Raw genomic sequence first — 27,268 nt, forward strand, 5'->3', positions numbered from 1 at the left:
AATTATTATTCAGCTGTTAAGAAGTTGAGACTGTCAGTGTGGACATATCATTAACTAGGAAAGCAAGTGGTGAAATAATGTCTGATTTGACCCATTCTTATAAAATACATAGTAAAAATCATGAGTATGATTTGTATGTATGTTATGAGTATGTACATGAAGGTGAATAAAACCTCACCCAAGCTTTTGACAGTTGTTGAGTTAGGGAGGTGGGATGAAGAGGAGGAGATCTTGATTTTCTTTCACTTTTTATAATAAGCACATGATGCTTTTGTAATTAATGAAAAATTAATAATAGATCAAGTAAGAATTTTACCAGAGTCAGAAATTTTCTAGGAAACATGTAGTGTTTAATCAGCAAGAACTTGGAAGTTTTAAGGAGTAAAGAAATGGATGTACTTTTCTGTGAGTCACAGCAGCCCTTGTTTTCATTATTAGTGATCTGGATTTGCAGTGTGTTTTTTATATTTTCATTAAATGTGAGGGCTGCCTGTTCTGGGGTTCTGTTGTTATGTTTCTGAAATGTTTTTGCTTTTGATAGGACTGTCTTCATCAGTGGAACACAATATAACGGAGTTGGAACAAGAACTTGACAATGTAAAGACTCTTAAGACAAAATTAGGTATTGTACATTTTTTTCCTTGACTTATGTATTGGTCTTGGTTTCTTATTAAAGACTTTACTGTAGTCTGGAATATTTTTTAGAATTGTGAAATCTCTATGTTACAAGCTTTCAGTCTGTCCAAAGCCGTTAATAAAGAATGTCTTTTAGTTTGGAGAGAGGATGAGCACGTATTTGTTCACTTTATGTTGTTGTTGTTTTGTGTGTGTACAAAATGACTTTTCAAAGATGATGATGTTCCAAAATATCACTCCACTATCTTTTCACTTGTATTATTTCTGATAAGTAATCTTCTGTTATTCTTACCTTTTAATGTCTTATTTCTTTGTATTTATCCTTCTTGAGATCTGTGGCACTTCATGAGTGTGTGGCTTAATGTCTTTCATCCACTTGGGAAATTGTTGGCCATCATCTCATCAAATATTGCATCTGCTCATTCTCTTTTATTTCCTCAGACTCCAGTTATACATATGCTAGACCTTTTTACTCTTAAATCTTTTTCTTTATTTTCCCTCCTTTTTTTTTTGGAAAATAAGTAAACTACTTTATTTGCAGAAATCATAATCAGTTATTTAAAAATCCCTTTGGAATCTACAGAAAAAGCTAGAATGACTTCAATTTCCATTATTATGGTAGCTCTCTGACATCTTCATACACATTTCTTTTTAAAAATTTAAGTTTGATCCATCTTTTCCAGTTGTTCATGACATAAGGATTGGTATGTTACAAAGTAGACCTTTGTCACTAGAAACAGAGATTTGCTTCCAGCCTTTAGGAAACTGGAAGTGTTTGCCTTTAGGATGTGGGATTAGAGGGGATTCTTAACTCATGTTACCTGATATTTCCAGATCTCTATCAGTGTGTAAATCTATCATTATAATAATATGTAAATTTAAAAAAGAAACACAAATATTACTGTATTTTTAGAGTAAGCTGTATATCCACAATATGTTTCATCAATAATTGAAACGTCTTTACGTTGCTAAAATTTGAGCATCACAGGATTGAGCTGTTTAATGTAGCAAACTGATTTTAAAATTCTGATTTTTATAGTGTGTGGAGGAAAATTAAAAATAATTTATGTTTTTAGGAAAAGATAATTTATGTAAGAATAATACATACTGGTTGTATTAGTAGGGAATGAAAATGTGACTCTGGGGAGAAGTTTTGGAAATTACTGAAACTTTTATTATATTTTGTTTTTCCTTCTAATAGAGAGGCGCAAAAAGGCTTCAGCATGGGAAAGAAACTTGGTGTATCCTGCTGTTATGGTTCTCCTTCTTATTGAGACAGTAAGAATTTATTTGCCTAGTTAAATAAAGCAGATTATTTTTTATTTACTTTAGCATTTGTGTATGGCAACTCCCTCAGCTAAATGGTTTCAGGTAAACTGGTTTTCTATCAACAGGATTAAAATCTGTCTACGCTTTTATTTGTAAAAACTCAATAGAGCAAAAAATGAAATTAATGGTAATTTTGAAAAGTCCTCAAGATTATCTATTTCCTCATAGAAGCAGGAAATTCATTCTTTGTTTCAGTTGAAAATTAAGAAGAGACAAGGTGTTGCAGATACCCTGATCAAACTCTGTGATAAGATCTGAAAATTATATTATTAAATTAGTTCTGATAACATTTTAACCATTTTTTAAATATGTGGAGTTGTGGGTTCCAATTGGTAAAATCGGTTAATAAGTGGATCTATATTAATAGCTTTTTTCTTAAGCTTTGAGATCATAGTACTTTGCAGAATTTTTACGAATTTATTCTGGAGTTTTTTATAGTCTCATTACTTCAGGTTTATATGTAGAGTTTTGGTCTTGACTGCTTTTCCTCTATTCTGAAGCATACATTTGGTTGGTTACTTAGATTTTAACGTTATGTGTATTGACAAAATTGAAATTCAGAACTGATGGCTTACTTTTTGTGTTGTAGTCCATTTCGGTCCTCTTGGTGGCTTGTAATATTCTTTGCCTGTTGGTTGATGAAACAGCAATGCCAAAGGGAACAAGGGTAAAGTAAAGTGCTTTAAAATGTCTTTCTTTTGCAAAAGTATTCTGTGTGTATAAACTGAGTGTTTCAAATAAATAAATGAAAACATTCACCTTTCTGCATATATATACTTCAAGTTGTATGAATTTCTTTATGCAGTGAGCTTTCATAAACAGTGTTTCTAAACTATGTTTTTTGTTTCTGATTTCGTATTTTGGATTGTCCGGCTTTTTATCAAGTATCAGAGTTTATCTTTGTTTTACTGAAATTCGTATTTGTGGTCCTTTAAGAAAATGTATATTTTGTGAAATAGTGAAATATAAAGAGTTTATTTCATGGATTCGTTGCGTTTGCAAAGGATCCAAATATGTGGTTTTAGGGACTCATGCCTCAAAGGAGTCATTTTATGAACTTGAGTCAAAATGTTCAGTTGCTGGAGGAGAGTCAGATATACATCTTTTCATGAATTAACTTAATTATTTCTCTTGTTTAAAAATTCATGATTTTATTAAGTTCCATCAATTAGTCTATTTAAATATATTCTCCATATGGAAGGTAGTTTCCACTAAATATTCATATATGGCATACTTTTTCTAGGTGTCTCTATAAACTTTTGGATACTTAAAGTAGCATTTAAGTTTTGACATTTTATTACACTTTTCGAAGTTAGCACCTTTGCCATCTCCCATAGAGATGACTTCAAAACTCTTCCAGACTTTTCATGCTTTGGGGGAGGGAAAAATTTTTCCTTAACCCTTTCTAGGATCTTCTGGCTGGTCTAAGAATTAGATTTACATGAGACAGATTAACAGGAGAAAACAGAATTTAATTACGTGTATGTGGGAACCCGGTAAGAATAATGAGACCCCAGGACAGGCTGGGCAATTGAGGCTTATATTCCATCTAAGAGAAGGAGAAGCGGGTAGGAGCTTGGGACTTCAGGCGGGAGGAAGGCAATTCACAAGGGGATGGAAAGCAGATGTTTGGTAAACAGAGGGGACCCAGAGAGGCCTTTGGTCTCCAGGTCTTGCGGGTTCCGTCTACCACACTCAGCCAATATGCTCTTTGTAGCTGTCTCTGGTGATAGTGCTCTGCCTGGACCAGGCCCTTCATCTGAATTCTTTTAGGCAGTTAAGGGGTGAGGTGGGGGTGGTGCTAAAAAGAAAGACTTACGAGTCTTCTGTTTCTTAAAAACAATCAGCCTAAAATGATCCTTATGCCAGAGAGACACCTTTTGGGGTGCAGATTTTGCTTCCCTACATGCCGCTTCTCTCTCTGAACCACACGATACACCTTTTCTCTCATAGAAAAAAGCCAATGTTTATCTTAATTCCTTTCCTTCAGTCAAAGATGAAGATACCCTCTTCTTTCAGAAGCTAATTCTTTCAGCAGTATTCTCAGTTTAGCTCCCTGCCCCCAGCCTCTTCAGGACCTTGTGCCATCTCTCACTGCCATGGCCTCTCCACCACTGCGAGCCTGCCAGCTTGCTTCAGGTCTGTCATTCCACTAACAAAAAACAGCAGTGAGCAGTCCTCCTCCATCCACAGCCTTGTCGTTGTCTTTTGTTTAGACCGAAATCCATTGATCAAGCAGAAGTCAACTACTGTGTTGACTTCTATCCATTTTTTTTTTTTTTTTTTTTTTTTTTTGTGGTACGCAGGCCTCTCACTGTTGTGGCCTCTCCCGTTGCGCAGCACAGGCTCCAGACGCGCAGGCTCAGCGGCCATGGCTCACGGGCCCAGCCGCTCCGTGGCATGTGGGATCTTCCCGGACCGGGGCGCGAACCCGTGTCCCTGCATCGGCAGGCGGACTCTCAACCACTGTGCCACCAGGGAAGCCCTCTATCCATTTTTTAACCCATTTTCTTATACCACATACTAGGTGAGGCCCAAGCCCTGTGGTACATTTTTGTACCATTCCTTTCGTGCATAGTACAGAAGGACTTATATGTGGTATGCTCTTTTTATGATTGTGTAAATAAATCAGATCATCTTAATCTTGCCTGTAGGCCTTCTCTTGAGACAGAGAATATTTCCAAAGTGTTTTCCATCCCAGTTAATAAGCTTTCTGTTAGCATTATTCATTTTTTCTTCAAAAGATTGACAAAAGTTCATAAATTCTTTGTCCATTACCTTATTTATATATGAAATTTCTGTGGTATTGTAACTTCTTCATGCCTATATTAGATTGTGTAAATAATATGTGATATTATTTATTGGTTTATTTTTTTATTAAGCTGACTTTATATTCTTAATTATCCTGGTATATCTGTTAGATGTAATTGAAGCTGATAGCACAGTAGTAGTTTGTATTCAGAGAGTTTCTTTAATTAGTAAGCTTTGAAAACATTGTTCCTACTTCAGTAAGAAATGAGTTTTTGCCTGTCTGGCCTCGTTAATAAATATTACTTTTTCTACTTGTTTTGTTAAGTTCTAGATAAAGATAGGTTTTGAGAATAGGTATGATGTTTAGGAAAAAATTTATAGCATTGCATTTGGAAAATCTGTGTTAATTAAATCCCTGAATTCCCAAGGAAGATTTAGGGAAAGGAAACTTTCAAGAGTAGTAACAGGATATGTGCATTCACTTTCTTTCTTTGCTTACCTTCCTTTTGACATATTTTAATTGTATAGTTTTTATATGTTACCTCAGTGTTCAATTATTTGTTCTATTCTTATTATACTATTATATTTTTAAAAAACTTCTTCCAAGAATATTTAGGATTTAACAATAAGCATAATCATATCATTTTGATAAGTAACTTAAATTACATTTGAGATAAATCAGAAATGTTTTGAGCTTGTTAAAAGTGTTAACATGTGGTTGAATTAGTTGATGAATTCAGTCTCGTCACATTTTATTTTCCTTTGAACCTCTAGATGTTACTCCAGGGTATTAAACATTCCTAATTTCAACTGTCCTATATTTATGAGACAGCAATTTTAGGGAAACCAAATATAATAGTGTCATTGAATTCTGAAAAGTGTTTTTTTTTCCCCCAGGGGCCTGGAATAGGAAATGCTTCTCTTTCTGCTTTTGGTTTTGTGGGAGCTGCACTTGAAATCATTTTGATATTGTATCCTTTCTTTAACTGAACTTCTGTCTGTTAACAAGATTTCTGTCTAGTTTTCTGGGACAGTGGTAATTTACTAAGACACTCTCCTGGAAGAAAAAACAAGTCAGTCTTCCTCAAGCACTCCAAGTGGCATTTTGTTTTGTTTTGGTTTTCCTTTCGGCCTTAAGACATTTTGGAGACAATTGAGAACTTAAGGAAACAATTCTTTGGAGAGTTTTTCCTTGATTCTCACAGCTATCTTATGGTGTCCTCTGTTGTTGGTTTCTATAGCCTCCGATTTTTTGGAAACTTTATTCCCAAGAAGGATGACACAACGATGACAAAGGTAAGGTAAAGTCTTAGGTGACTGTGCCTCCCTTTTGCCTTCCAAGACAGACTGTTTTATTTAGTAATCGCAGTGAATGGTTCATTTGCGGTTCTAGGTATTTGTTTGTAAGTTGCGTAAACACACGCACTGGAAGATTTTCAAAATGCTGAATGAGTGGGAAAAGGATGTGCTCTGTTTAATTTGGATGGCACCCATTCACTTGTAAATGCATAGAGCCGCAGAGCTTGCTAACTAGCTATAGACGGCTCCTGAAAGGACTCTTTTTCCTACAAAGAAAACGTATTGCTAATGAGTAACTTTGATTGTGCTGACTGTACTTCAGGGAACTTGTTTGAAATCTGAAGAACTTAGTTGCTACAAGTAGTAGAGACAAAGTATTTCAAATTTGAATAATTAAAGCAAGACGGAAGAGTTCTATTCAGAAACATTTTGTACTCTGAGGCTAATTTGACTTTCTACAATATGTCATTGGCTTTGGAATAACAAAGGCTGTTATCTTATATGGTGACTGCATTTGTAAAATATTCCCACAGGCTGACAATGAAGAATAACAAGAGCTGCTGGCTTCTTTTCTTTTTTATTATATATTCCATATTTTCAGCTTATTCTAAAGGGGAGAAGTTATTTTTATATATCTTTATCTAAAATGCTATGGCTTCTTGAGATACTTAGCATCTAGTTTAAGTAATCATAAGTACTAAGTAATATTTTCAGCATCTCTTACTTAATATGAAAGAATAAGTATAGGATACAGTGAAAATTACTAGAATTTAGGTGTTTTGGATTTCTAGCTTTTTGGTATTAAATCTTATGATAGTTAAACATATTAGAAGTAGATATTATCTATCTTGAGCAGTAGTCTTGGCTTTAAAAGTAGAGTCAGAAGTATTAAAAATATTAATTTTTACTTGTTAGGCAAACCTTTTTGAAATCATCAACCTCAGTCAATAATGTAAACTGCGTTATCTGAGGTGTGAAGTAATTTGTGTTCTATAACTTTATATTTGTGTCAGGTACTGTAAATATCTTCTAGAACTCACAGATAGAACTTTAAATGTTGGTAGAAAAGTTTCTATTCTCTTTATTTTCTATGTTGAATTGTATCATTCAGAAGTTAGCAAAGAACAGTAGGTAACTGAAATGTCCAGTAACTTGTCAGAATGTGAATGGATTTTACTTATCCGTATACTGTGTAACTGCCCAATATTCTTTCTGATTTCTCATATCAGATCATTGGGAATTGTGTGTCAATCTTGGTCTTGAGCTCCGCACTGCCTGTTATGTCAAGAACACTGGGTAAGTTTAAATGAGAACTTTTCATTTAAAGTCAGTACCTTTTTAAGTATCAAACTTCTTGCTAAAGTTGTAGTTTCTAAACTGTTTTTCAAAGAGATCACTCTTTGAAATATATTATTCCCTCCCACATTATTTTATGCCTTTACTTCTGTAATTCATTTATATACAGAACTGTACCAAAATAAGTACTTTTATCAAATAAAGACCACTTATTGTTTCAAGTACTTAGAAATAGTCCTTGTCCAAACAACAGACTTTATTTTTTTCATTGACTAATTAAGCTTTGGAGTCCTCTAGTGAGGAAACTGTGATTTTTTTTAAAAAAACAATATTTAATGTCTAGAAAATACTAAACTAATTTTTTCCTACGTGAAATGTTTTAAAAAATGTGTAATTTAGTATGTGGTTTAAAAAATTGAGACTATGTAACACTTATTTTAAGCTGCTTTATGTCCAGGGAATAGACTTGAAAGCAGTAAGATCTAGGAGAGCACACACTGATTTAAAGGACATCCTTTAGCTCTTCAGCTTTTTACTGGCTTGTCATTTATATAGTTTTCTTAATTTTTCAATTCACAGAGAATTTTGGTCATCATTTAAAAGTAAACTATTTCCACTTTGTCATTGAAATAGTTGAATAAATCTTCCTTCGTTTGGTGTTCTTTTCTTTTATAAAGCACTGTTGCAGACTGTATTCTCAGTTCTTGGCTAAATATTATTTCAGACAAAAATTTCCACTAGGCAGTTTTGTTCTGTTTTCTAGACTTAGATTTTGACTGGAGTGTTCACAAATGATTAGAAAAATCCCATTATTCAACCTTAGCAACATGCTTATGACAAAGATTGCAAGTAACTTTGAATTGCTTTTGTTTTAGCGCTTATGTGGCCTCCATTATTTATTCAAGGCCCACAGCTGTCGGGGATGCAGGCTGTGCCAGGAAGGGTATAAGCTTTGCGGTCATCTTCATAATGCTTACAGAGAAGTTCATGTTTTAATACAAGTGGAATCTAAATGTAAAGGTAGAAGGGACCGCTGTTGCACAGACTAATACAAAGCTCATTTACTTAGAGGTCTTATTTCTTTTGTGTTTGCATTATAGGACTTGTTATCATTTTGACATCTGCTTATAGTGTGCTAATCTTGAAAATGCCATAAATATACACTTTAGTAACTTGATTTGTAGCTAACTGTGATCGTTTGTATTATGGCAGTCCAACAAATAATTTCTGTGATATTATAGCCAACCTACCATTTTATCATTTATGAAATTCACTGTGCTCTGTTATTTAAGATTAATTGTTAATAGTAATGTATAGATTTTATGGAAGAAAATTACATGCTGAGTACAGTTTTAATACAAAGAAAACAAATTAATGGCAAAATGTGCTTTTTGAAGATCAACAAATTAAATTCCTGAGTAGTTTGCCATAGAGATAAATAAAAAGAAGAAAAAGAGAGATGGAACAATTAAAATGCAGCTAACAAATGCCTGGACCCAGCTGTCCAAACAGGATTAATGGAGTGCATTAGGGTACAGTGAGTCATGTGGTGCTTTGCAAAATATCAACACGCACTGCACTACATGTTATGCCCAGTGGCACTGAATAGATGAAAAGAAGTAAATACGTTAAACAGATTCATAGAGGCTTTTCACAGTATTAAAAAAGCAAATTTCTAGACTAAAAGAAAAAGCTTTATTTTAGTATTATGGGAAATGCAAACTAGAGAGTTACTTTGTAATGCCTCTATTAACCCTTTAGAATTGAGTCTTTGATTTTAAGAAGATAAAATATAGAGAATTGTCATGAATATTATCCTAGTGTATAACGGGATTTTGATTTACTAGCTGAAAAGCTTATAAGACTAGAATAGAGGATGTATTTAGCAACCAAATTCCAAGCTGTGAAATTTTTCACTCTTTCTCATTGCCTCTCACAAGGAAGTCCTGACCCTTAGGATGCTCTCATTTGCTCCTGTGAATTCAGCCAGTGTTCTCAGTTAAATGAGAAATGAAGGAGCAAGGAAAATTATAATTTATCTGTATAAGTGCAGTTTTTCTCTTATTTTAGTAATTTTTAGTGATGATTATAACTTTAATTGTAAATTGCAAGTGTATTGAATCCTGTATAAAATAATTTGGTGATATTTTTGCTTCAAAAATGAAAATGTTTTTTAAAAAATTTAATTTGCCAACTGCTATTGCTGCATCATTGGTATAAACTATAGCTTTAGACTTGAATACCTGGTGTGATATGACAGATTTATTACTGAATTCCTCTGAAATAGCTTCTTATATTTAAATATGGAAGATTTTATACTAATTAAAAAATTACCACTAAGTAGATTTTACAAGCATATTACTTGCCACAAAGAATTAGGCTGTGAGGAGCATCTTGGCTATGTATTTTTAGCCAAATATAATTAATATCGATTATAGTTTTGTTGTCCATTGGAAACACAAAGAATCTGTGCATTACACTTTTTATTTGAAATCTCTAAGACCTTTTAAAACTGATGCCATGTCAGTGGATATGCTTTCCAAAACGTTGCTTTGCTGCCTGTTTAGTGTTCAGTTTTGAAAAATCCAACATTTGGGGGGATATGATGTCCTTATTTTTAGCAATCAATTTACTCTTTGGTATAATAGACTCTCAAGGTGATTAGAGGAGATGGTTCACAAAGTGAAAATGGAACAGGCTCAAACCTAATAAATTATCTGTAGAGGCCCAGACATTTCTATAACAAAATATTTTAAAAGCAGCAGTGAATTTTGTGAGAATAGATTTTGCGAGATTGCTGACATGTTCTTGGTTATGCTTAATCAAGAAACAACTGAGAGATTGACAGTTTTTGCATTATTCTTTGTTTGAAATCTCCTTTAACAGGAGAAATTTTCTCAGATGCAACCAATAGACTTCGTAATACTTTTACTAATTTCCATTTTGAAGTTATTTTTATAGTTAGTTGTATTTTCATCCTGAAATTCTTTCTGTAAATTATTCAAGGCCCAAAAGCAGGTATTTTTTAATACACTTAAAACAAAAAACACTTAACCTTTCAAATCAGCTTGGATCTATTTTTAGTATTTCCATGTATTTCTCATCTGGGTCCCATATAGTCCATCATCTTGCAGAATTTAAAGTGGATTATTCTCTTTTGTTCCTTGAAGAAGGGACTGTGTTTAAAAACTGGTCCTTTGCGGGAGAGGTTTTTATTTGGGTTTGTAAATACACTAGTAATCTTTACCCTGAGCTTTCCCTCTCCAGTGTGAATCAGAAATAAATGATACTTAGACATGACAAATGTGAAATTGAAGTATAAATCTTAATATATATTCCTAATTATGGCTTTGATGTAAAAATAATTCTAAACCCTGTATTGAAAATTTCTCCACAAAACAATTGTATATGACTTAATTATATTCTGTTATATTGCAGAGAGTAATAAATGAGTGGTAAAATTAACTTTTGATTAATTACTAATGTTCTTATACCTGACCAGTAAATTTGTTTATCTAGTTAGGATTTTTAATTATAAAGAAAAAGTATTCTGTGTCAGATGTCTGGAAGAAGTCACAGAGTCACTAATGCTCACTCCCTCAACACCCTCGTTCCCAGTGTCCACTTGTCGTGTCCTTCTGTTGCTGTTCTTGTTTCAGAGCACATAGTCCTTCTTGCCTGAGGAAATGTCGTGTTGGCCACATATTCTAAATAACTTAGCCATCTGTTGACATACATTCAACTCCCTTAAGTTTTGATTTGTTATAAAATATTTTTCATATGAAATTAATTCCAGTTAGTATTATTTAGTTGGAGGGAGCCTTAAGATATAATTTTTTTAATGTTAAGAATTAAAATGTTACAATTAAAACTAGAACGTAAACTACAGTGAGGGTCTTATTTACATTAAGAATCAAGACCCCCAACCTGGCTGAGAATAGTTAATAGTACACCTGTACATGGCCAACTCTGAGACTGATTAACAGATTATCTCCTTATTTATAGAAAATTTTATTTTTAAATTAATTTTTAAGTATGTACATGAATAACTTCTAATTATGAGGAATATTAAAGACAGAGGCTCAAATTCCTTGTGACCACCACTTTTATTTTTCTTTATTTTTTTAACATCTTTATTGGAGTACAATTGCTTTACAGTGGTGTGTTAGTTTCTGCTGTATAACAAAGTGAATCAGCTATACATATACATGTATCCCCATATCCCCTCCCTCTTGCGTCTCCCTCCCACCCTCCCTATCCCACCCGTCCAGGTGGTCACAAAACACTGAGCTGATCTCCCTGTGCTATGCGGCTGCTTCCCACTAGCTATCTGTTTTACGTTTGGTAGTGTATATATGTTCATGCCACTCTCTCACTTCGTCCCAGCTTACCCTTCCCACTCCCCGTGTCCTCAAGTCCATTCTCTACGTCTGCATCTTTATTCCTGACCTGCCCCTAGGTTCGTCAGAACCATTTTTTTTTTAGATTCCATATATATGTATTAGTATACGGTATTTGTTTTTCTCTTTCTGACTTCACTATGTACGACAGACTCTAGGTCCATCCACCTCACTACAAATAATTCAGTTTCGTTTCCTTTTATGGCTGAGTAATATTTCATTGTATATATGTGCCACATCTTCTTTATCCCTTCATCTGTCGAAGGACACTTAGGTTGCTTCCATGTCCTGGCTATTGTAAATAGTGCTGCAATGAACACTGTGGTACATGACTGTTTTTGAGTTATGGTTTTCTCAGGGTATATGCCCGGTAGTGGGATTGCTGGGTCATATGGAAGTTCTATTTTTAATTTTTTAAGGAAACTCCATACTGTTCTCCATAGTGGCTGTACCAATTTACATTCCCACCAGCAGTGCAAGAGGGTTCCCTTTTCTCCACACCCTCTCCAGCATTTACTGTTTATAGATTTTTTGATGATGGCCATTCTGACTGGTGTGTGGTGATACCTCATTGTAGTTTTGATTTGCATTTCTCTAATGATTAGTGATGTTGAGCATCCTTTCATGTGTTTGTTGGCAATCTGTATATCTTTGGAGAAATGTCTAATTAGGCCTGCCCATTTTTGGATTGGGTTGTTTGGTTTTGTGATTGAGCTGCATGAGCTGCTTGTATATTTGGAGATTAATCCTTTGTCAGTCACTTCATTTGCAAATATTCTCTCCCATTCTGAGGGTTGTCTTTTGGTCTTGTTTATGGTTTCCTTTGCTGTGCAAAAGCTTTTAAATTTCATTAGGTCCCATTTGTTTATTTTTGTTTTTATTTCCCTTACTCTAGGAGATGGGTCAAAAAGGATCTTGCTGTGATTTATGTTATAGAGTGTTCTGCTTATGTTTTCCTCTAGGAGTTTTATAGTGTCTGGCCTTACATTTAGGTCTTTAATCCATTTTGAGTTTATTTTTGTGTATGGTGTCAGGGAGTGTTCTGATTGCATTCATTCACATTCATTCACATTGCTGTCCAGTTTTCCCAGCACCACTAATTGAAGAGACTGTCTTTTCTCCATTGTATATTCTTGCCTCCTTTATCAAAGATAAGGTTTATCTCTGGGCTTTCTATCCTGTTCCATTGTTCTATATTTCTGCTTTTGTGCTAGTACCATACTGTCTTGATGACTGTAGCTTTGTAGTATAGTCTGAAGTCAGGGAGCCTGATTCCTTCAGCTACATTTTTCTTTCTCAAGATTGCTTTGGCTATTCGGGATCTTTTGTGTTTCCATACAACTTGTGAAATATTTTGTTCTAGTTCTGTGAAAAATGCCAGTGGTAGTTTGATAGGGATTGCATTGAATCTGTAGATTGCTTTGGGTAGTATAGTTATTTTCACAATGTTGATTCCTCCAATTCAAGAACATGGTATATCTCTCCATCTGTTTGTATCATCTTTAATTTCTTTCTTCAATGTCTTATAGTTTTCTGCATACAGGTCTTTTGCCTCCTTAGGTAGGTTTATTCCTAGGTATTTTATTTTTTTTGTTGCAGTGGTAAATGGGAGTGTTTCCTCAATTTCTCTTTCAGATTTTTCATCATTTGTGTATAGGAGTGCAAGAGATTTCTGTGCATTACTTTTGTATCCTGCTACTTTACCAAATTCATTGATGAGCACTAGTACTTTTCTGGTAGTATCTTTAGGATTCTCTATGTATAGTATCATGTCATCTGCAAACAGTGACAGTGTTACTTCTTGTTTTCCAATTTGGATTCCTTTTATTTCTTTTACTTCTCTGATTGCTGTGGCTAAAACTTTCAAAACTATGTTGAATAATAGTGGTGAGAGTGGGTATCCTTGTCTTGTTCCTGATCTTAGAGGAAATGGTTTCAGTTTTTCACCATTAAGAACGATGTTGGCTGTGGGTTTGTCACATATGGCCTCTATTATGTTGAGGTAAGTTCCCTCTATGCCTACTTCCTGGAAGGTTTTTATCATAAATGGGTGTTGAATTTTGTCGAAAGCTTTTTCTTCATCTATTGAGGTGATCAGATGGTTTTTATCCTTCGATTTGTTAATATGGTGTATCACATTGATTGATTTGTGTATATGGAAGAATCCTTGCATTCCTGGGATATACCCCACTTGATCATGGTGTATGATCCGTTTAATGTGCTGTTGGATTCTGTTTGCTAGTATTTTGTTGGGGATTTTTGCATCTATGTTCATCAGTGATATTGGCCTGTAGTTTTCTTTTTTTTGTGACATCTTTGTCTGGTTTTGGTATCAGGGTGATGGTAGGTAGACACGTAGAATGAGTTTGGGATTGTTCTTCCCTCTGCTATATTTTGGCAGAGTTTGAGAAGGATAGGCATTAGCTCTTTTCTAAATGTTTGGTAGAATTCCCATGTGAAGCCATCTGGTCCTGGGCTTTTGTTTGTTGGAAGATTTTTTTTTAAAATAAATTATTCATTTACTTATTATTTTGTTTTTGGCTGTCTTCGGTCTTCACTGCTGCACGCGGGCTTTCTCTGGTTGCGGCGAGCGGGAGCTACTCTTTGTTGCGGTGCATGGGCTTCTCACTGCAGTGGCTTCTCTTGTTGCAGAGCATGGGCTCTACGCTCACGGGCTTTGGTAGTTGCAGCACGCAGCCTCAGTAGTTGTGGCTCTAGAGCAGAGGCTCAGTAGTTGTGCACGGGCTTGGTTGCTTCATTGCATGTGGGATCTTCCCAGACCAGGGCTCGAACCCATGGCCCCTGCATTGGCAGGTGGATTCTTAATCACTGTGCCACCAGGGAAGTCCAGGGAAGGTTGGTTCAGTGGGTTGTGTAGGCTTACTGGTGGAGGGGACTGGTGCCTGTGTTCTGGTGGATGAGGCTGGATCTTGTCTTTCTGGTCGGCAGTACCGTGTCCGGTGGTGTGTTTTGGGGTGTCTGTGAACTTATTATGATTTTAGGCAGCCTCTCTGCTAATGGGTGGGGTTGTGTTCCTGTCTTGCTAGTTGTTTGGCCTGTGGTGTCCAGCACTCGAGTTTGCCTTCGTTGAGTGGAGCTGGGTCTTAGCGTTGAGACAGAGGTGTTTGGGAGAGCTGTCGCCGATTCATATTACGTGGGGCTGGGAGGTCTCTGGTGGTCCAGTGTCCTGAACTCGGCTCTCCAACCTCAGAGGTTCAGGCCTGACAGCCGGCCGGACAAGCAAGACCCTTTTGGGAAGTCTGAGGTCTTCTGCCAGCATTCAGTAGGTGTTCTGTAGGAGTTGTTCCACATGTAGATGTATTTCTGATGTATCTGTGGAGAGGAAGGGGATCTCCACGTCTTACTCCTCTGCCATCTTGAGGTCCTACTGACCACCACTTTTAATACCAATCCTCTCTTTAGAGTTTCCAGGAACCAATTTGATATGTCACTTTTAAAATCTTTTTCTGTGTGCACACACACACATACTCGCGCGCGTGCGCATGTGTGTACGCACGCACACGGTGCGCTCTGAAGGAAATTTAAAACTCTCACCTGGGTATTACTTTGTTTCTGATGGGCGTTCTTGTTTCTTCTTTGACTCCTAACTTCGGTGAGCCATCCAATAGGAGTTAAAAGAGGAAAAGATTTTGAATTCATTTCTTTTATCGGAATTCAGTCAGCTGAAATTGAATTTCAAATCAAAATACTTAATTATCTCTTCCTGCTCAGGTCACCAGTGACTTCCTAGTTGCCCAGTCCTGTAGATTTTGTTTTTATCTTAATTGCTCAGTAGCACTTGCTGTTTGTAACCCTGCTTCACAGATGTCTTCTTTCTTAATATCTGGGCACCACTCCCCTTTTTTCTCCTTCTCCTCTGGCTGTTCTTTAGCTGTCTCTTCTACTGCTCCTCCGCTTCACCCACACACTTGTCCCCAGATGCACACCTCTAACCCACCACCCACCCCTGAGCTAGGAGCAGATAACCCTGCCTTTGTGCTCCACGTGTTGTCCTGCAGCCATCTCACATTGGTCATTTCCACAGTGTGACCCATACATGCGTGTGCGTGTGTGTGTGTGTGTGTGTCCCTCCTTCCTTCCCCCCCTCCTTCCCTCGCTCCCTCCTCTCTCCTTTTCTCCCTTCCTTGTACTTTCATCCTCAGGCACTTTCTGTTCAGTATGCCGAACTAGAAACTGGGGAGTTTGTTAGATGTCTCCACCTTCCTGTACCAATACCCAATGGCCCTCCTCATATTCATCTTGTTAATATTTCTCATATTCACCCCTGCCTTCCCATTTCCCTTATTAAAAAAAAAGTGCAAAGAATCAGACTTGTTTAGCATCAAAGCAGAGAGCTGAGTATATGATTTTATTTTAATATGTCATTGTGAGGGAATGTTCATGAAGTGGATTCTAAACAGGTGTTCTTTTCTTTAAGGAGGGTAGAGGAAGAAGTGAAACCAAAGCAAAAGAACCAGGGAAGTATTTAATTTTCCAAATGAGGACGTGATATTGAGCGATACTCTGGAAGCCCCATCTCAGGAGATTTTCTCCAGGAAGAGAGTAGGCAGTTACCATCCATTGGAGGTCTTAAACTTTCACTTGTTTTAAAATTAGCACTTCATGTTTGTTCTTGGACGATGATTATAATTACCATTCATTTAATTTTAATTTGTATTAACATTCACATACGCTAGTTCATCTGGACTACTAAGTTAAATTGCTTCACAGTAGGACAAAATGAGTTTGTAGCATGTAAATAGTCATGACTAAAATTGATGTGATATTTGCAAATGCACTTTTCCATTTCCGGGCCCATATTGGTTCACACTGTTCCCATGGTCTTCTCTCAACCTTTCTCTGCCTGTGCAAGTCTTCCACTCTCTTAGGCCAGGTTGCATCCTCTGTCGCATGTGAAGGTGTACCAGATTCTTGTTTCAGCCTTGTGGTATACGTACCTATGTGGATTGACTTTCTCAAGGGACTTTACATTTCTTAAAGGGCAAGACCAAATTTTATGCGTATTTTTATCTCTCACAGTCCCTAGTTAATAAATATCTGTGATGTCATTGGATGCCACCATGTTGAATGTGGACTGTATTCTCAGAATAGATGAACCAGGATATTCTAGGTGTCCTGCTTCCATCCTGGTTGCCTTTATTTCCATGTTCCAAGCTTTTTTTTTACCAAGTATGCTAGTTGTATTATTTTAAAAGACCCTTACGATAATAGGCAAAGTATAGAAACAACCCAAGCACCCATTGACAGATGAATGGATAAATAAATTGTGGTTCCTACATACAGTGTCATATCATTCAGCTGTGAAAAGGAATGATGCCTAAGTGAAATAAGCCAGTCACAAAAAGGCAAATACTGTATGATTCCACTTATATGAGGCACCTAGAGTCATCTAATTCATAGAAAGAGCAAGTGCAGTGGTGGGTGCCAGTGCCTGGGGGACAGGAAAATGGAGAATTGTTCTTTAATGAGAATAGAGTTTCAGTTTTGCAAGGTGAAAAGAGTTCGGGACGTTAGTTGTACAACAGTGTGAAGGTACTTAACACTTCTGAGCTGCATACTTAAAAATGATTAAGGTGGTAAAGTTTATGTTATGCTCGTTTTACCAGAATTAAACAAAAAAAGAAAAAGGAATGAAGCACTGACACACGCTACAGCGTGGATGAACCTTGAAAACATTGTGCTCAGTGAAATAAGCCAGACCCAAAAGGTCACATAGTGTATGGCTCCACTTATATGAAGTGTCCAGAAGAGGAAGATTCATAGAGACAGAAAGTAGATTAGTGGTTGCCAGGGACTGGGGGGAGGGGTAGTGAGGAGAAACTGCTAATGGGTAGGGGCTTTCACTTTCAACTGATGGAAATGGTTTGCAGTTAGATAGAGATGGTGCTTACACACATTGTGAATGCAGTAAATGCACTGCGTTATTTACTTTAAAATAGTTAATTTTATGCAGTGTGAATTTCATCTCAATAAATTATATTTTTAAGAAAAGATCTTTACACAGTAGATAGTAAATATTGATATTCGTTCTCTTCCCTGTTTCCTTGGCATGGTAATCTAATCCCAAGGGCTAAATTTTTTCTTAAATTTTTATTTATTTATTTGTTTATTATTTTAGTATAGTTGGCATACAATATTATATTAGCTTCAGGTGTACAACATAGTGATTTGACATTTATGTACATTTTGAATTGATCCCCATGATAAGCCTAGTGACCATCTGTCATGATACAAAGTTATTACAGTGTTATTGACCATATTCCCTATGCTGCATATTATGTCCCTGGTGCTTATTTCTTTTATAACTGGAGGTTTGTGCGTCTTAATCCCCTTTACCTATTTCACCCACCCTACCACTGCCCTCCCCTTAGCAACCACTGTTTGTTCTCTGTATCTGTGAGCCTATTTTCATATTGTTTTGTTTTGTTTTTTAGATTCCACATATAAGTGAGATCATATGGTATTTGTGTTTCTGTGTCGGACTTATTTCACTTAGCATGATACCCTCTAGATCCATCCATGTGTTGCAAATGGCAAGATTTCAGGTTTTTTTTTTATGGCTGACTAATGTTCCATTGTATGTATGTGTATATATATATATATATATACGTATATACACATACATATACATATATATATCACATGTTCTCTATCCATTCATCCATAGATGGACACTTAGGTTGCTTCCATATCTTGGCTATTGTAAACAATGCTGCAGTGAACCTTGGGGTGCATGTGTCTTTTTGAATTTGTGTTTTGCTACTCTAGCTTCCCTTTCATTTCCGTTTGCATGGAATATCTTTTTCCATCTCTTTACCTTCAGCCTGTGTGTGCCTTTAGATCTGAAGTAAGTTTCTAGTAAGCAGCATATATTTGGGTCTTGTGTTTTTTCATTCAGCCACGATATGTCTTTTGATTAGAGCATTTAGTTCATTTACATTTAAAATAATTATTGATAGGTATTTATTTATTACCATTTTGTTCATTGTTTTCTGATAATTCTTCTTCTTTTTTTGTTCTCTTCCCTTGTGACTTCATGACTTTATTTAGTGTTATGTTTGTATTCCCTTCTCTTTAGTTTTTGTGTATCTTTCACAGGTTTTATGTTTGTGGATACTATGATGTTCCTGTATAACAACCTGCTATGTATATAGCAGTCCATTTTAAGTTGACGGTTGCATAAGTTTGAGTGCATTGTAAAAGCACTACATCCCACCCTCCCTCCCCATCACACTTTATGTTTTTTTTTTTTTGCGGTACGCGGGCCCCTCACTGCCGTGGCCTCTCCCGTTGCGGAGCGCAGGCTCCGGAAGCGCAGGCTCAGCGGCCATGGCTCATGGGCCCAGCCGCTCCGCGGCACGTGGGATCTTCCCAGACCAGGGCACGAACACATGTCCCCTGCATCGGCAGGCGGACTCTCAACCACTGCGCCACCAGGGAAGCCCCACACTTTATGTTTTTGATGTCATATTTTACATCTTTTTATTTTGTATATCACTTAAATATTTATTTTAGATACAGATGATATTTACCAGTTTTGTCTTTTAACCTTCATACTAGCTTTATAGGTCGTTGAGACACTACCTTTACTATATGTTTGCCTTTACCAGTGAGATTTTTTTTCTTTCATAATTTTCTTGTTTCTAGTTGTGGCCTTTTCTTTTCCCTTTAATGAAGTCCCTTGTTAAGCCAGTTTAGTGGTAACGAACTAACTTTTGTAGCTTTTGCTTGCTTGGGGAATTATTTCTCCTTCAATTCTGAATGATAGTCTTATTGGTTACAGCAGCGGTCCCCAACCTTTTCGGCACCAGGGACCGGTTTTGTGGAAGACAATTTTTCCATGGATGGGGGAGGGGGGGTGGGATGGTTCAGGTGGTAATGCGAGCGATGGGGAGCGGCAGATGAAGCTTTGCTTGCTCACCTGGCGCTCACCTCTTGCTGTGCGGACGAGTTTCTCACAGGCTGAGGACCAGTACTAGTCCACGGCCTGGGGGTTGGGGACCCCTGGGGTGGAGTGTTCTTGGTTGTAAGTTTTTTCCTTTCAGTACTTTCAGTATATCATACCAATCTCTTCTGGCCTGTAAAGTTCCTGCTGAAAAATCAGCTGAACTGTAGGGGTTCCCTTGTATGTAACTAGTTGTTTTTTCTCTTGCTGCTTTTAAGAGTCTCTCTTTATCTTAAACTTTTGACATTTTAATAATAATGTGACTTGGTGTGAGTCTCTTTGTGTTCATCTTGTTTGGGATCTCTGGACCTGGATGTCTGTTTCCTTTGCCTGGTTAGGGAAGCTGTCAGGCTGATTTCTTCAAATAGATTTCCTGTCCCTTTCTCTCTCTCCTTTTTCTGGGACCCCTGTAATGCAAATGTTAGCATGCTTGATGTTGTCTCACGGGTCCCTTAAACTACCCTCATTTTTTTTAAGTCCTTTTTTCTTTTGGCTCTTCTGATTGATTTCTGCTACCTAGTCTTCCAGTTTGCTGATCCGTTCTTCTGTATCCTCTCATCTGTTGATTCCCTCTAGTGTATTTTTCATTTCAGTTATTATATTCTTCAATTCTGATTTAAAAAAATATATATATATATATATTTTTTCCTATTTCTTTTTTTAAATTCTCACTGAGTTCATCCTTTCTTCTCCCAAGTTTGGTGAGCATCTTTGTGTCTATTCATTTGAACTCTTTATCTGATAAATTGCATATCTCCATTTCATTTAGTTCATTTTCTGGAGTTTTGTCTTGTTCTTTCATCCGGAAGGTATTGTCTCCTCGTTTTGCCTCTTTGTGTCTGTTTCTGTGTATTAGGCATATCAGCTGCATCTCCTGGTCTTGAAGGAATGGCTGTATGTAGGTGTCTTGTGGGGCCAAGTGGTGAATCCCACCCCCAGTCACCAGAGCCAGGTGCTTCAGGGACATCCCCTTGTGTGGGGTGCATGCACCTCCCTGCTGTGGCTGGGCCATGATTGCTGAGGGGGCACTGGTGGGCGGGGCTGGCCCCCAGGCCAGCTGACTGCAACTGCTACGGGCACACTGGTGCCCCATGGAGCAGGAGCTGCTTTGGAGGGGCGCCAGTGCTGGCTGTGGCCACCTTCCAGGTGGGGTGGGCGGGTTGCGCAGGGCTGGTCCTCAGGGGAATTCCAGGATGGGCCGCATGGTGTTAGCTAGGTTCATGGACAGTGATAGAAATGGTGCTTACCAGTACCAGGCCATCCAGGTGGAAGGAGAGTAAAAGAAAGATGGCAGCACTTCTGTCCCTGGAGAAGGTTCCACCAGATCCCTGCTCCTCCACAGCCCCTAAAATTAGTCATGAGTCTCCTTGTATGACCCAGTTGCTTTTCCAGCTGCCTCTGCTGGAACTCAGAGCGAATGCATTGGTGCACGTGCCCTTCCTGAGTGGAGTCTTGGCTTACAGCAGCCCTCTGGCTCTCCTGGAGGTTAGCCTCTGCTGGTTTGCAAAGCCAGACGTTGTGAGGGCTCATCTTCCTGGTGTAGGTCCCCTGGGCGGGGGAGCCTGACATGGCGCCTGGACCCCTTGCTCCTCAGGGGCCACCTGTGCCGTCATGATATCCCTCCTGCTGTGGGTTGCTACACTGGGGGATGTGGGTTCTGACTAGACCAAGTCTCTGCGCATCCATCTCGAAGTGGCCTTTTCTTTATATCCTTAGTTGTTGAAAAATCTGTTCTGATAGTCTTCAGATTGTTCTCAGAGATGGTTGTTCCTTATGTAGCTGTAGTTTTGCTCCTGAGGCCTAAATATTGTTAGGACTATGAGTCAGTCTTTGACTTATTTGTCTCCCTAGTGTTACGCACTTGATAAAGGAAGAGGGATCAGACAACAGGGGCCTTTATTGTGCTGATAGCATCCCAGGCGGGAGTGTCTCCTCCACCCTCCTCTCCACCCAAAGTTTAGTCATGATCTAAGGGTTAGTTCAGCACCTCTTTCTCTTACAGTGAAAATGTGATCCTGTCATTACCCTGCTCCCAGTGCTTTAAAGTCTTTTGCCATTAGAATAATTACCTGTTTCCATAAGGTGGCACAGAAGAACATTTATGCCTAACTCCGCCTGTATGTCCAACTTCATCTCTTGCCACTCCGAGCCTTATATTTGGAACCATCATGAATAAAAGGGGTGCTCTTCATTTGTGTTGGGATGGGAAGCAAATACTGCTGTGTACCCACTATGTCTTTGAATATGTTACTTCGTCTGCCGTGAATAATTTTGTCATCACCTATTCTCTGGCATAACCTAACATGCCATCTAAGAGTCAGCTCACCATTAACTCCACAGGTAAAGTTTTCCTTGAATTTCTCCCCCTTTAAGTTCCCTCCTGTGTACTCCCAAAATACTTTTCTCAGTCCTCCACATATCTGCCATGTCACTTGTCGCATTGTGTTCTAACTGCTCACTTTTCTCTTCGCTCCATAAAACTGTGAGCTCCTTAAGGGAAGTAATGATCAAGTGTATCCAGTGTCTGCACATAGCATTTAGGACATGTGTGCAATGGAGGAACTCGTGTGCTTTTCAATTTTTCACTTCACTTAACTGTACAAAGACTTTTAGTTGTGCCGAAAGTGTTTCATGTCACGAAAATCTTCTTAGGAAGACTCTCAATTCCATGAAGGGAATAAATGTTATACATACTTATTGTAACTCTTACAGTACCTGTGTAGGGTCAAGAATATGAATCGGAACTCAAAAATACTTTAAAATTTAACTCATACCACAACAGCAAATACAGAAGTATAGAATTTCTAATTAAATCTGCTTGACACAGCCATGCACTAATATATTCGTGCATGATATGGGGTACATAGTCTGAAGCCTGATAAATGCATTTTAACAGCTTTATTGAGGTGTAAGTGACATATCATAAACTGTACATATTTAAAGTGTATAATTTGATAAGTTTTGATATAACTTGTGTAACCGTGAACCTGTTACTGAAATCAAGATAGTGGATAAGTCTGTCACCCTCAGATGTTTCCTTTTGGCCCTGTATATTTCCTCCCTCACACCCGTCTCCGTCCCTCTCCCCCACACCCCCGCCCCAGCAATATCCCCAGGCAACCACTGACCTTTTTATAACTATAAATTAGTTCACATTTCCTAGAATTTTTATAAATGAAATCATACACTGTGTACTATTTTTTGGTTTCTTTTACTCAGTGTATTTATTTTAAGATTCATCAGTGTTGTTTCCTGTGTCAGTAGTTCACTCTCTTTATTGTTGAGTAGTATTCCATTGTACGTATATACCACAATTTGTTTTTCCATTCACCCACTGAGGGGCATTTGAGTTGTTTTCAGCTTTTGGCTATTGTAAATAAAGCTGCCATGGACATTCACATCCAAGTCTCTGTATGGACTTAGGCTTTCATTTCTCTTGGGTAGTAACTAGAAATGGAATGCCTGTGTGTATACTTCATTTATAAAGAAATGGCCGAACTGTTCCAAAGTGCTTATACCATTTTATATCTCCATCACAAGTGTTGGAAAACTCTGGTTCTTCTACATCTTCACCAATACTTGGTTTAGTCAGTCAGTTTAACATTAGCCCTTCTAATAGGTGTGTAGTGGTATCTTTTTGTGGATTTAACTTGAATTTCCCAGATGACTAACGTGCTCATTTGCCATCTGTATTTTTTCTTTTGATGAAATATTTATTCGGATCTTTGGCTCATTTTTTAAAAGTGCTTTATCACAATACCTGACTTGCAAATATCTTCCCCATTCAGTGGCTTGTCTTTTTATTCTTTTACCAATATCTTTCAAAGTACAGACATTCTTAATTTGATGAAAACAAATTTACCAAATTTTCTTTTATGGATTGTGCTTTTGGTGTCATACCTAGTTAAATCTTCTCTAACCCAAGATGACAAAGATTATCTCCTATGTTTTCTTCTAGAAATTTTATACTTAGGTCCATGACCTATTTTGAGTTAATTTCTATATATAGTATGAGGTATGAATGAAAGTTTATTTTTTGGCATTTGGTAACCAATTATTCCAGCACCACTGCTTGAACAATCTATTCTTTTCCACCGAATTGCCTTTGAAACTTTGTTGGAAATCTATTGTCCATGTATGTGTGGGTGCAGATCTGTTTCTGAACTCTATTTTGTTCCATCGATGTCTCTGTCTTTACATCAATACTACACCGTCTGGATTTCTGTGGGTTGATCATGAGACTTGATATCAGGTAGTGTAAGTCCTTCAGCTTTGTTCCTTTTTTCAGAGTGGTTTTGGTTATTCTGAGTCCTTTGCATTCCTGTATGACTTTCAAAAATAGCTTGTCATTTTTCACACAAATGTCCGCTAGGATTTTGATTTGGATTGTGTTTAATCTGTAGAACAAATTGAAGATGATTAATGTCTTTACAATATTGAGTCTTTTAGTCCTTGAACAGTCTGTACTTATTTAGTTCTTTCATTTGTCTCAGCAGTGTTTGTAGTTTTATGTTCAGGGCTTGCACATTTGATAATGTTGTGAATGGTATATTTTTTAAAAATTCAGTTTCCAATAGTTCATTGCTAGTATGTAGACATACAGTTGATTTTTGTGTGTTGATCTTTTATTTTGCAACTTTGCTAATAAGTTCACTTATTAGTTCTAGTAATTCTTTTAAATCTATTTTATAGGTTTCATTGAATTTTCTACTTTGATGATTATGATGTCTGTGAATAAAGGCAGTTTTACTTCTTCCTTTCCAATATGGATGCTTTTATTTATTTTTCTTCCCTGTTGTATTATCTAGGGCCTCCAGTACAATGTTGAATAGAAGTGTGGTGGGGGCACATGTTCTTGACTTGTTCCTCACCATAGTGTGAAAGCATTCTGACTTTTACCATTAACTGGTATTAGCTATAGTTTTTGTTTTTTTCTTTGTTTTGGTAGATGCCTTTTACCAGGTTGAAGAAGTTCCCTTCTTTTCCTGCTTAGCTGGAGTTTTTATTACGAATGGATGCTGTATTTTGTTAAATGCTTTTTCTGCATCTATTGACATAATCATTTTCTTTTTTAGTCACTGATGCTCCATTCATGTTTTTGTTGTTTTGCTTTCTGTATTTCATTTTGAGTAGTTTCTGTTGAAAATGTCTTCAGGTTTACTAATCTCTTCTTTTGCAGTGTCTAATCTGTCTTTAATCCCATCTAATGTATTTTTTATACCTTACATTGTAATTTTTCTCTGTAGAAGGTAAATTTGGGTCTGTTTTATATGTTTTATGTCTCTACTTAACAAGTTCATGCTTTCCTCTAGCTTCTGAAATATAAGGAATATAGTTATAATTGTTTTAATGTCCTTCATACTCATTCTGTCATCTGTGTCATTTCTGGGTTGGTTGTTTTCCCACAAGCAACGTATTGGTCAGTTCCCGACTGAATACTCAAGATGTCCTGTGCACACCTTTCAGGTTCCCACCCTGTGTAGCTCTCTAGCCACCATGCTGTCCCAAGCTCCACCTGCACCTCTTTAACTCAATGAGGTGGTTGGACTCTGTCCCTGTTCCTTTCCACTCTGAGTCAGAAAGCCCTCTTTAGGCAGGAGCTATGACAAACAAAGAGCCCACCTTGCTTGTTTCTCATCTCAGCATCATTGACCTTCATTGCTAGATGTTCAAGGTCTCGAATACCACGGTTTTGTATATTTGGTCCAGTTTTTTTATTGATTCAGGTGTGAGGGAAAATCTGGTCTCCTTCACTTAGTTTTGGCTGGAATCTGAAGTCAATAAACATATTTCTAATTCATGTAATATAATGAAAATCTATTTGCAGAGTAAGACTGGTCAGATTTAAACTCTTTCCTTTAACATCATCTTGTGTTACCCCCCCAAAAGTGGAACCTCTCATTAGTTTTAGAATTACTTTCTTTGTGAATAAATAAAATAATTGACAGTGAGCCTATTTACATTAGTCCTGAAATTAATGATGTTCAAAATTGATTGTAGATTTTATTATTTCATACTCTTTAAGTCACATTTATTTTTTGACACTGTGTAGGTAAATTTATTTCAAAAGCCTTGTTTAGAGAAGGGAATTTAAAAATCTAGTCAAGAAAATAATTTATACTAACTATTATGGGAATCCAGAGGGGGGGAAATGTGTTAATCCCAATGTTTTGTCAAAGAACACTTAATTTATAAATTTGTTTTTTGTAATAAAAGTATGTGCTCTTTTTGGCAGTCTTTCATTAAAGCCATGGATATTCATGTCAGCCATCTGTGTGATATGCCAGCACACATGATTTATTGAGAAAGTTACTTTAATGATCCTTTTAGTGTGTCAAGCTTTATAAATTCTCTCTCAACTTCTTGCTAGCTAAGGAACATGAATCTGCTTGCTAAAAGTCTAAGTTGACTCAGGTGGGATAACAAACGTAAATTCTCTTGACTCACATTGCAGGTGGAGTAACCAGCTCTTTCTTGAAATGAGGTTTTGTTTTGTACCTTAGTTCTTTTATAGGTACGGATTAAAAAAGATCTTTATTTAAGGAATTATGCATAAAACATTTTCAGTTGAATCCTAGTGCAGGGAGCTGCACTAGGTTTGTTATGAAGAGTATTTTATTGACAGATAATTCAGATAATGTGGCCTTATGCTTAGCTGCTGTTTAACTAACTGAGCTTCTTACCTGGTATATATTTTACTTATCTTTTAAAGAAATGAACTTCTGAATGGGAATACGCATTTCAGTATTTGACTAGGAGAGTGAAATGACAGCATTTGGTAATTGAAATTTTCTTATAGTTAGTAGTATTTTAAAATTTGCTGCCTTAGTATCCTTTTATATATTTCCCTAGAAATAGAGATTTTGAAGTATTTTACATTTGTATGTCTTATTAAGTTAAAATTTTAAGTATTGTTACTTTTTCTTGTGTTGGTATTTTTAATTAAAAAGTACATTAGACCAAATGGACTTAATAGATACATATATATATATATATATAGACTGTTCCATCCAAAAGCAGCAGAATACACATTCTTTTCAAGTGCCCAAGGAACATTCTGCACATGCTAGATCACATGCTAGGACTCAAAACAAGTCTTGGTAAATTTATGAAAATTGAAATCATATTAAGTATCTTTTCTAACTGCAATACTATAAGACTAGAAATCAACTACAATAAAAGAAACTTCCCCAAACACAAACATGTGGGGGCTAAACAATACATTACTAAACAACCAATGGGTCACTGAAGCAATCAAAGAAGAAATTTAAAAATACCTGTAGACAAATGAAAATGAAAGCACAACGATCCAAAATGTATGGGATTCAGCAAAAGCAATTCTAAGAGGGACATTTATAGTTATAAAAGCCTACCTCAGGATACAAGAAAAATTTCCAATAAAGAATCTTACTGTATACCTAAAAGAACTAGAAAAACGAAGAACAAACAAAACTCAAAGTTAGTAGAAGGAAAGAAATTGTAAAAGATCACAGCAGAAATAAATGAAACTAAAAAAAAAATAGAAAAGATCAATGAAATTAAGAGCTGGTTCTTTGAAAAGATAAACAAAATTGCTAAGCCTTTACCCAGA

At 36.8% G+C, this 27,268-nt stretch overlaps 1 protein-coding gene across 3 annotated transcripts in view; it reads left to right on the forward strand.

Moving 5' to 3' along the window:
• LMBR1 (limb development membrane protein 1) overlaps positions 1–27,268 on the forward strand; it is a 132,108-nt gene that overhangs the window by 90,349 nt on the left and 14,491 nt on the right. For all 3 annotated transcript variants that reach the window (XM_060305038.1, XM_030854334.3, XM_060305039.2), the window contains 6 exons: positions 542–622; positions 1,838–1,914; positions 2,555–2,632; positions 5,614–5,687; positions 5,922–6,012; positions 7,245–7,311. In XM_060305038.1, coding sequence (XP_060161021.1) covers positions 542–622; positions 1,838–1,914; positions 2,555–2,632; positions 5,614–5,687; positions 5,922–6,012; positions 7,245–7,311 — 468 coding nt within the window. The remainder of the gene's footprint in view (positions 1–541; positions 623–1,837; positions 1,915–2,554; positions 2,633–5,613; positions 5,688–5,921; positions 6,013–7,244; positions 7,312–27,268) is intronic.

This window comes from Globicephala melas, chromosome 9 (assembly GCF_963455315.2).
Source record: "Globicephala melas chromosome 9, mGloMel1.2, whole genome shotgun sequence".
Lineage (NCBI taxonomy): Eukaryota > Metazoa > Chordata > Mammalia > Artiodactyla > Delphinidae > Globicephala > Globicephala melas.